At 39.6% G+C, this 10356-nt stretch overlaps 1 protein-coding gene across 1 annotated transcript; it reads left to right on the forward strand.

Annotated features, from left to right (window-relative positions):
• Positions 1 to 1612: 1612 nt before the first annotated feature.
• On the forward strand, positions 1613 to 9027 carry LOC108672397. The gene is made up of 11 exons (XM_018160042.2): positions 1613 to 2088; positions 4243 to 4427; positions 4710 to 4787; positions 5078 to 5272; positions 5582 to 5750; positions 6170 to 6282; positions 6674 to 6914; positions 7171 to 7304; positions 7465 to 7589; positions 7814 to 8025; positions 8316 to 9027. Exons 1-11 carry the CDS (start codon positions 2043 to 2045, stop codon positions 8870 to 8872), a joined length of 2055 nt encoding a protein of 684 aa, XP_018015531.1. The 5' UTR covers positions 1613 to 2042; the 3' UTR covers positions 8873 to 9027.
• The last annotated feature ends 1329 nt before the right edge of the window (positions 9028 to 10356 follow it).

The raw sequence follows: 10356 nt of genomic DNA on the forward strand, positions 1-10356 counted from the left end.
CTGAGATCCAGAAACGTCAACAAACCCGTCATTCCAATGACGGATTGGTTGACTGGTTTGAACACATTTCGGTGATTAGTTGATGCCCGTGACGTCACTGAGATCAGTGACGTCACAGGCAAACAACAAGCTCCATCCGCGAAAATGAGCTTCTCATGGGTCAAACCTTATACTAGTTTAACCATGGTCTCGGGAACAGCTCCATTTCATTATGAATGACTTGGTTGACTTTACCCAAGGTTCGATCAATATCCAGTTTTTTGTTTCCTCGTCTTGAATTAAACCGCGGAGAACTCGACCATCAAAGATCCAATTGAAATTGACAGCAAACAGAATTAGGAACTTGTAAAAACCCAACAACACATTCGATAGCGAACTTCATGGTACCCATCGTTCGTGTTGAAAATAAGATGAGAAATACGGAACATAACATAACATAGTGATGTCGGCGCTGAAGAATGGCCTGATGTGACTTGTCGCCGATTCCTGTTCTTTTCGTGGCTTGTCCACACGAGAACTAAAAACTGGTCCGTTGACCGGATCTTTTCATCACTGACGATAGTTTGAGAAAGCTACTAGATTTCCACCGGGTTCGATATGGTGCTAGGCATTTCAAGTCTGAACATATATTTTTCCATAGCTTTATCTATTCTGTTCTTGGACGCTTTCATACTCGGAGCGCTAACGATAGAATCGGAAAGGCTGTTCCACATGTCGGTGACTCGAAGCGAGAAGAAATTTTGTCGCGTGGATGAGTTACGACGAGTTTTTTAGTCTATAGCCGGGGCCCCTGGTGTTGCTTCTGGTTTCAAATTCTAGTAATCCTTCGGGGACCTTGTATAAACCATGAGGATACGTATACTTCAATAAGCTGCCAATTATTTATTGAAAATCATGAAAAATCTGAATCATCCATACTTTTCATTTACAATCTGAACCGAAATTGTTGGCGAGATGAGATAATGCTACAGTTTCCAGTACGTCAGCTACGTCCGCATATATAAGAAAACCTATATTATATTTGCATTTGAAGCATGTAATTTTTGTATTTATATGGTAATATTTTCAAAAGATGAGCATAAATCGCACTCAAGAATGAGGAATTAACCTCGAAAAAAACTTGTAAAGATTGCGCGTCATCCTCATATTGTATTAAAATGTGTCCATGGGGTAACAGAGGATTCACACAAGGCCTTCACATTCACAGATTGCAGAAAATAAACCATGACCATATTTGGTTCTTTCCAGCATCACAGTAATGAGCTGCAATTACAAGAATTTGCGATGCATAAAATTTGTGTACGATAGTTGTCGGAAATTGAAAATTAAGACCGACCAATTTATGTTAATAATAAACAATGTCGGGCCACATAACGCGTTTCAGCGAGATGATCTCGCATTTGTAGTTTTCATCGCAAGTGGAATTTTTTCTTTTGTAGCAACTAAGCGAAATTTGAAGAAGATTTCTCGAAATATATTTCGCAAGACGGGGATCCCCGGACCGAGACTCGTCTGCGTTTCTTCGAAGGACAAACGATCTGCATAAAAAAAACGGTGAACAGAAGGGAGGGGAGATCAACGTTTCCTGCCTATGATTATTTTAGAATTTTTTTAATGCCACGCGATCACAATAATCAATCGAGAACAATTTTTTCATTGAATTTCATACTATTTATTAAAACCCCAATTTTCCCTTATCCGCAGGTATTTTTAAGACCACTTCGAGCCTTTTTTATAAACGATTGCTAATTAGCACCTCGAAATTCAACGAAGCAAAAGCTATTCCAGTGTTTTAGAGTGACAGAATTGGTATGAGTGCCTTGCACAGTTGCAAAGGTTACAGGTGCCTCGCTCTCATACGAGGAGCAGGTGTATAGAAGGCCATTATGATGATCATTTATACCTCTATATAGTGGCAGATATGTTAAAAATTCTGTAGTAAAAACTAAAGAAATAATTTAATGTAAGCGAACGTCAACGAACGCCCTAATCGATTCTTCAGATACCGAGTCCCATCCGAGTCCAGCCGAACCAGCAACACAATGGCGAAAATGTTCTACGTTTATAACATCAACGTTTCTTTATTAGGTAAGTAATTCACCAGCCAATTTTTTATCCAAACAAACACTGAAAATAATGTTTTACTAATGTTCATAAGGGATGACAAGACAAGTTAAATAGCATAGCAGTCTTCCAAACAAATCAGCCTGCAACAATAAGCGCTCAGAAATTTAACGTCATGTCTATTTATTTGAGTCAAGTCTCGCACACAGCTTCCTCATGGCCAAATGAAACTTAATTACATTCTCGTCTCAATTAAACTTCTAATTTTTCGCAGCCCATGCTGCAGCGAATGAGACGGCGATGTCATTGCATTTTACTCTTTTAAAGCTTCAGTACTATTCATAAATATAATTTGCACGTATGTTTTCAGCTTGGCCATCGTGACCGATATAATTAATTTAAAAATGATGATATTATATAAGCATGTGCGATATAATTCTACAAGACTGGGAAAAACATGTATGAATAGCCTTAGTTCCAGCGTTTAGTTCCGTTAGTTCCGTATCCAATGAAATTAAAGGTAAAAGCTTATCAGCAAAAAATATTGACATCCGACGAAAGACTGAGCTACTAATTTCATCAGCTGAAAGTAAAAGAGGAAGAGAGCGACAGGTGACCTGACACGTGCAGCGAATCGCTCTCACTTTCAACGGATGTTGTGCATGCAGGTCAACTCTCGAGCTTCTGGCGTTAACGGAAACTAACAAGAAAAAAATGATGTGCACATTATCATGGTTTTAAATCATTTGAATTACGTCTGTAAATACAATAAATTTATCTACCGTTGTTAATCTAAATCTTATGACCTCTACGAACGACGTGACAAGCCTAGTCATGTAAACCTAAAACTACTATGCGTCTCAAATAGGGAATAAATAAAGAGTGAAATGAAGCGACTGCAGTCTAGCGACGATGACAAGCACTTGCATGCATTCCTTTAGGCTAACTTTAGAGGCCAACGACGAATGGAAACAAACACTGAATGAGAGAATTGACTTGAATACTTCGTGCTCACCTTAGTAGGGCTGAGTATTATACGCCGGTTCGCTTGTTCAGTATGTACGAAATTTATAATCTGAGATATTTAAATGATCAAGTTTTATTTAGCATAAACGAAGTATTTTACAAAACGCTTCAGTTTTTCAATTCATTCTCAAACAAGCGCAGTCACTCATTTAAACAAGCTTTTGTGAATATATAACAAAACATTGCCGTTGAGTTGAGAACAACCGGGCCGCTTGCGTCATCCATAGTCTGATTAGGCTGAGTAAACATTTCTGAATTGCGCTCCACTAAAACAAACTCCATTATCTTGATCGATGAATGCCGGGCTATAGAAAAAGACGTTGGATGTGATCTGTATCCAGACTACGGCGTGCAAGTGTTCGTTTAATAATATAAGAGATAATTACTTGGCCTTGCTGGTCTCTTTAGGCGTCGTTAATTGAATTCATCAAAGGAAAGTTCTGGACAGGTATTAGTCATTTTGCAGTAACCGCTTTTCCCAACGAGTATTCAAAAATTAATAGACTAGACTAAATCAATTCAGAAACTTTGCACTTTGAGAGGCGAGCGCACATTCATGCACTGTAACTTTTGAAACTTCACTGCAGGCCATTACCTCACATCCTGCTCGGCCTGTTTGGCAACAGGTCACAATACGTGAAGGATTTGTGTCTATGTTGTAATAAATAGGCTCGAAAACTGGCAACAGCAATGATAATATAATATAATAGAGTAGAATATAATAGAAGTGTCGGCATTGAAGAAATAGGCCCATGGCCTGTTGCCGATTCTTGAACTTTTCGTGACTTCCCAAGGGATCCAGCCTTTGGAACCCGATCTTTCTATAGCTGACGATTGATTGAGATAGGTGCTGGACTTATTGCCTGGTCCGTAATTTGCTAGGCATTTTAAGACTGAACATATGCTCATGCATAGCTTCGTCTAGTCTGTTCTTGAAGGTGTTCATACTCGGAGCGTCAGCGATGCTATCATGGGAGGCTGTTCCACATGTCGGTGACTCGAAATGACGAAAATAAAATTACTGTCAACACTTCAATCATTTATTTACTAACTTAAATGTATGTGTGAAAGACCAGATCGTGGTTATCAGTAAATTGACGAAATGTCGCTCGTCCACATATATTATTAATGGATCTAATTATATTTCAACAGGTTTGATTGTAACATCGGTGTTACTGTCACTCATCTGTCCCGCGTGCTGTCGCCTCGAGCTCGACTTCTCGAAACTAAGCGACCCGATCAACCTGCGGCGAGCTGAGCATTACGGACTGACTTCTATTTTTGACCAACACAGCACATCAACGTTCACGCTTAGGATGAGTCAGGACACGATGCAGGTGAAACGAAGTTCTAACGTGTTCAAACATAATTATTCAAGGTAATTGTTGCCGTCCATGATGAGCAAAGGAGTGTTGAAATAGGTGACTTTTGTTTCCTGACTGAAATAGGTCAGGTTCATAGTAACATCCTGATTGAAAGAAAAAAGTTATCTTATCTAAGCAATCTACTTGAAAATATATACAACATATAGACACCTGAAAAGGCGGGGAAATGTTCCACTTCATGTAAGATTGTTTTGATTTACTTAAATCGCCTATTCGTCCTCACATCCTATTCAGAAAATTGGCGTTGGAGAAGGAGACCTGCCGAGCCCTCCTAGCCGTCTGGAAAATCCCTACACGCGGTCTGCTTTTGTGGTGGGTCTTGGGGAACATTTAGCAAACTGATTTTGTTTCGAAAGTTTTCTGCGAGGGAATGAATCAAAAGACGAATATTAGTTCAGAGTACTATATAGAAGTAGAGGCATAAAATAATCACTCCAATTTAAAATATCAGGAATGACATAAAAATGAATTATTTTGGCACATGCAAATCTTAAAGTAGCAGATCATAATTTTCTATAACAAAAATTAGAAGCAAAATATGCGACTTTTCATTCGATGATTTTCTTCGGGGAACAAATAATGTGTCTTTCTCCGCCGACCAGGAAGCAGTTTTGCGCAACGTGAGCCACCCCTTGCTTCCTGAGGGGCAAGAGCTCCTGCAAACTATGCTGGCAGGACCTCTGCAGAGCGCCGTGGTCACGCTACAGCCCACGGACGACCAGTTCGACGAGATGATGCTCTTCCTGGACGCGTACAAGGCGTTCTGGAACTACATGGGCGAAGAGACGGTGCCTAAGGTTCGGCGCATGTAATAACTGATGTTCGGGAACTGGAAAACGAAAAAGCATCGAAATGTTCTTATACTTTGATGAGAATCACGTTTTTCAAGAAAATTACTTTCAATTAACATTTAAATAATATACCAGTTTTATTCCGCGTAAATCTAAATTTTTCATTTAGTGTTGCCGGCGCTGAGGAATAGGCTTGGTGTGGCCTGAAATTTATATTCAATTTTTGTTTATTTGTATGTACACAGGTCATAAATCACTAAGAGTATCTTGAATATTAGTCTAGCAACAAAACTAATAGTCATGGTTGAAGCTCAGGTGGAAGATCTTGCTTCCGAATACGTGCCGTCCGCCGTACAAGGCATCGTGCGGCGCTTTGTGCGGACGGAGCCGCGCAGAGCAGCGCGCAGACTGGCACCCATGGAGGCGTCGCACGAGTACCTGCGACACTTGACCACCAGTGTCTTCAATGTGCCGCGCAACCAACGTACGATAATCTCGGTTTAATTATACCACTAATTGCTTTTATAAAGCAACTTTTTGAATGGGACGAATATTTGAACAAATAAGTTTTGATAAATCTTGGCAAGGTAACACATAATAAAGATACCTTAGCAGCTCGGAAAATTGTATACGAATCAGTCAATACAGATGTGTATTTTATGTAACTTAGATGACTTAATTTTACGGATAGCATTACACATTCCCACTCCATTCGACAATTTGGTTTGTGCTTTTATTCAGACTCATTTTGATACTATTTCCTTCACTGGGTACTATATTCTTTCTAATTCAATGTAAATATTATAGGCAATATCCATCGACTCATTTAGCCTGAAACCGACTCCTAATTTCCGATTTTAAACTGCCCGGACATTGCTTATGAAATGCGACACTTGCGAGCAGTCGTGGACAAGCAGAACGCAACGGCTGTGAGAGTCTACGTCAGGCGTCAGTTAGAGGACTTGGGTCTGCTGGTGCTGGAACACAACTTCGCGTCCTACGAAACTGACTTTATGGTAAATTGAAGTTACTTCTACTAGAAAAAAAAACGATTTAAATATTGAAGCCATCAGCCGAATAGTAATGAAGATTTCTTCCCGCATTTTCGTTTTTTAAATTTAATTGTTTAAAAAACATGCTGAAATAATTAAAAGAAATTGGTGACATCGTAAATTTAGGGATTCAATAAAATTCGTAAAAAGCCATGATGAGATAATAAATTATCGCTCATTCGGTCTGAGTTGTTGTGACAATAATCTTAGATAAATACGACAGTCAAACACGCATGCTGATACCATAAAACTGTCCTACATTTTGCACAATTCTCCAAAAAGCTCTTTACGAAACCGAAGCGAAATTAGTGCAGTAACCTCTGCTTGAAAGTAACCCTAATCCTCGTAACTACAGGTTGGTGAAAGGCTAGAAGGCACTAATCTGATCGCCCTACTACCCGGCGCCCGGTTCAAGACGCCCCACGACAGACCCGTGGTGGTGGGCGCTCACATCGACACCGTCGTGGGCTCCCCAGGATACGATGACAACGGCTCCGGCATGGCTGCTCTCATGGAGACCGCTAGAATGATCGCCACTTCTGGGTGCAAGTTCGACAACACTGTTGTCTTTGTGGCGTTCGATTTGGAGGAAATGGGTGAGGACTTTTGAAGTTACACAGAAAAACCCACAATAATCAGGTTCAAGTTACAGGTGAATGGTAAAACTTAACATCCAACTTCAGTGCACTTAATTAACAATCCACATTATGAAACCTAACATAAATTGCCGACGAATTTTTCTGTTTGAACTGATCACCATATTTTCGGGAAATTCTTTTAAAACTTTAATAATATACGCAAGCTAATCTCTTCCTTCCCCACATCACAAATGTTCTGTACTTCACTTCGCAGGCACGCAGGGGTCAATGATGTTTGTGAAGGACTTTGTACCTCGAGTGCTAAAGCAGGAGCTCGGCATGGAACGAATTTATGGCGCTTTTGTGCTTGACTGCATTGGAAACTGGGACCCAGAACCTCAGTCTCAGGTGCTCAAGATTTACTCATTTATTACTCATTATGAAAATTTTAATCTGGGAATATAAGTTAACAATTGCCAAATGCTATTTATCTAAAGTGCTGCCGAAAAACTCTAATATATCAAATTTCATTGTCAATATGAACTAATACTCGTTCATCACTGGGCAGGACCTACCTGAAGGCTGGCATGAATACTTGCCGCAATTTGTTGAACGGACTGAAAGAAACGACAGAAGAGGGGACTTTATCAGCTTGATCTACCGGAACGGCATAGATGCGTTCCTAGCAAATAGGTATAGCTCCTAAAATGCTTGCAAATTAACATTATGTTTACTACAAAAGGTATGAATCCAAAAAACTAGTGACATTTTTCGAATTCTGAAATTTACTTCTCCTTTATATACAAGACAAGCATGACTGAACTAGCACCAAAGAAACCTGAATCACGTAAGAAAATCCAGCAATTTGTTTCATTTGTCCCTTTCTATTTTCTACTAAAACTCACGAAATATTGCAGGTTTTCGTCGTACTTTTCTCGACTAGACGCGCCAGAGTTCCGACTTGAGGCGTTGGCAGTGGACAGCCTGGGGCCGCAGATGCCGAGCGTGATGGGACTGAAGAAGCACTTCAATGTCTTGCGGTCAGATCACGTCAGGTTTTGGTACCCAAATGGTGAAGATGGAAATGGTTTGAAGGTTACTATCCCTGCCGTCCTCATTACAGACACAGGTAAATGGCCTACAGTGATTTAAATGTTGCGTTAAAGCGATTTACCTATTATTTTAGATTAAATTATGAGTGTGACGTTCGACTTCACTAAAGAATGTAAACATTTCAATTTAAAAAGGTGAAGTATATCGCCATCATTATTTCATTTACCCTATCAGATAGAGCGCTCATTACTCCGTCACTCAATGCATTTAAATTTTCTTGAGCAATATTTTTCCCTGGGTTCTCTAACATAGTAAGCCTTGACAACAAAGTTTTCGATGTCAAGCTCAATAAATTGCGATTTCCAGGTCCCTTCAGGGGCAGGTTACGCCAGTGCTACCACAGCCCCTGCGACGTGCACAAGGCAGGCCAAGACCCTAACGTTAGTTTCCTGGCGAAGACAACCGAGGCTGTGGCCTGGACAACAGCAGACTTGGCAGGAGGTCAATGTGGGCCTCGAGGAAGGCTGGGAGTACGGCAACTTTTCAGACTAACTTCTAGTTTTTCGCTCGATTCACAGAACTCACCTCAGGACGAGCCGGACTCTGAAATTTCAGTAGTGCCCAACGATGTCAGTGATCCCGTAGGAAATGAAGAAAACGAAGCCTTGAGGAAGGTTACAGGATCGGAAGGCAGCAGGACTGCTCATGATCCTACCTTGGCATCCTTGACCAACGCGCTTGAAATGCTACATTTTCTAGGAGTCGTGCCATCCATCGAAGAGCTCACTGAGAACCAGCTACGAACCCCGCGAAGAACTCCGAGGCCAGGAAGAGCGCGAGGCATGAGAGTGTTCAAGCGCAAATTACCTATTAACTCTCATCAATTATATTCAACCGAGAGGCGCGGCTCTGACGTGACTTAAGCGTTCAACGTTAATAGCCATAATAATGTTACGATATTGTGATGCGAATTACCACGCACATCTCGTGGAGAATGAGAGTAGTTGAGATGTTGATGAATACGCTAAGCTATTTGTGAACATAGTACAATTATATAATTAATACATAAATATGTTAACGTATGATTCATTTACATGAGGGACTTCGTTATTGAAATGCATGTTAGACATTCATAGGGTTTTACCTTTCTATGTCCAAGTCACCAAGTGGAAAATTCTGTCAAGTGTACGTTTTCGTCGTGCATTTAGACAATTGTTTCAAAACGAAATACGACACCAAAAAATTACGTGGTCAATCAGATTAAAACTAAATGCCAAGAATTTATTGACACCTGCCTATCTTGTGCCGCAGATGAGACTTAGGCCATCGAAGTCATGCTGTTGCACAAACAAATTACTCCGTTTTAGTTGTAGCATATCGAACTTCATAATAATAATGCAGTAATTAGTTAGTTTTGTTGGTGGTATTAATACAAGGAGATAAAGAAAGGAATGCAGTCATGGGAGTTAAATAACGGAAATTTGGACTTAAGTTTTCTGGAGTTGCGAAACATGATAAGCAGCCTGCTTTGACAACTGTGAAAGAAAAATATAAAGTTTCGTTTAAGAAATTACAGCTTGCAAACAAAATCTGTAATTTCAATGGCATCAAGTACTTCGTGCAATTCAAGTCATAAAATCTCTAAAAAAACAACGCATCACAACTTGCTTTAAATTGTTGGATGATAGGGTAACGTGGGGCAGCGCGCCCCCCACTTTTTTTAAACTAAAATTTTGATGAAGTTTTAATTGATACGAGGTGGTTCTTTGTTTTGTTTAAAGGTGCAACTAATGAGGAATGTATGATGTGAATTAGACGCCTATAGAGTTATTCAATTTTTAATGAAACACTATTTTGTAAAAAGTGCCAAAATGGGCCCATTGCCTCACCCCTGGGGCAATGGGCCCATGGGCTTGGGGCAAGGCGCCCACCCTTGGTCCCTTTACCACAATTGCATATTTTTCGTTTAAAAATGATAAAACAACACTTTACAGTTAAAAATAACAAAAATGTAATAAAAAATATGACATTCATTCATTTATTAACAACTCAAAAATCATATCCATAACTTGAAAAAATATACTCTTGGCTTAAAAAATCTATCACTGACGTGAAGAAAAATATTTCATTGACATAACATTATATATCCTTGACTTGAAAAAAGATATCTTTGCGATAAAAAATTCGTCTTGACATGAAAAAATGTATCCTTGACTAGAAAAAATATATTTAGTTGATCAGAAAAAAACTTCGTTCCAGTTTCGTCCATAATCCAGATATTATGTGCAGAGAATTCGTACCTAATCGTGATTTCAGCCAACACCATAAAAACTCTCAAGCTCTTCAATGTATTGAACTAATTAAACCTTGAAAAAACGCCGTTATAGGCTAATCTCGGGTAAAAGTT

This window comes from Hyalella azteca, unplaced genomic scaffold (assembly GCF_000764305.2).
Source record: "Hyalella azteca isolate HAZT.00-mixed unplaced genomic scaffold, Hazt_2.0.2 contig11722, whole genome shotgun sequence".
NCBI lineage: Eukaryota > Metazoa > Arthropoda > Malacostraca > Amphipoda > Hyalellidae > Hyalella > Hyalella azteca.

Coding starts and splice junctions, on each gene's coding strand:
- LOC108672397 (XM_018160042.2), top strand. CDS start 2,043: ATGGCGAAAATGTTCTACGTTTATAACATCAACGTTTCTTTATTAG. Junction 5,751..6,169: donor CAATGTGCCGCGCAACCAAC/GTACGATAATCT, acceptor ACTTGCGAGCAG/TCGTGGACAAGCAGAACGCA. Junction 7,590..7,813: donor GATGCGTTCCTAGCAAATAG/GTATAGCTCCTA, acceptor GAAATATTGCAG/GTTTTCGTCGTACTTTTCTC.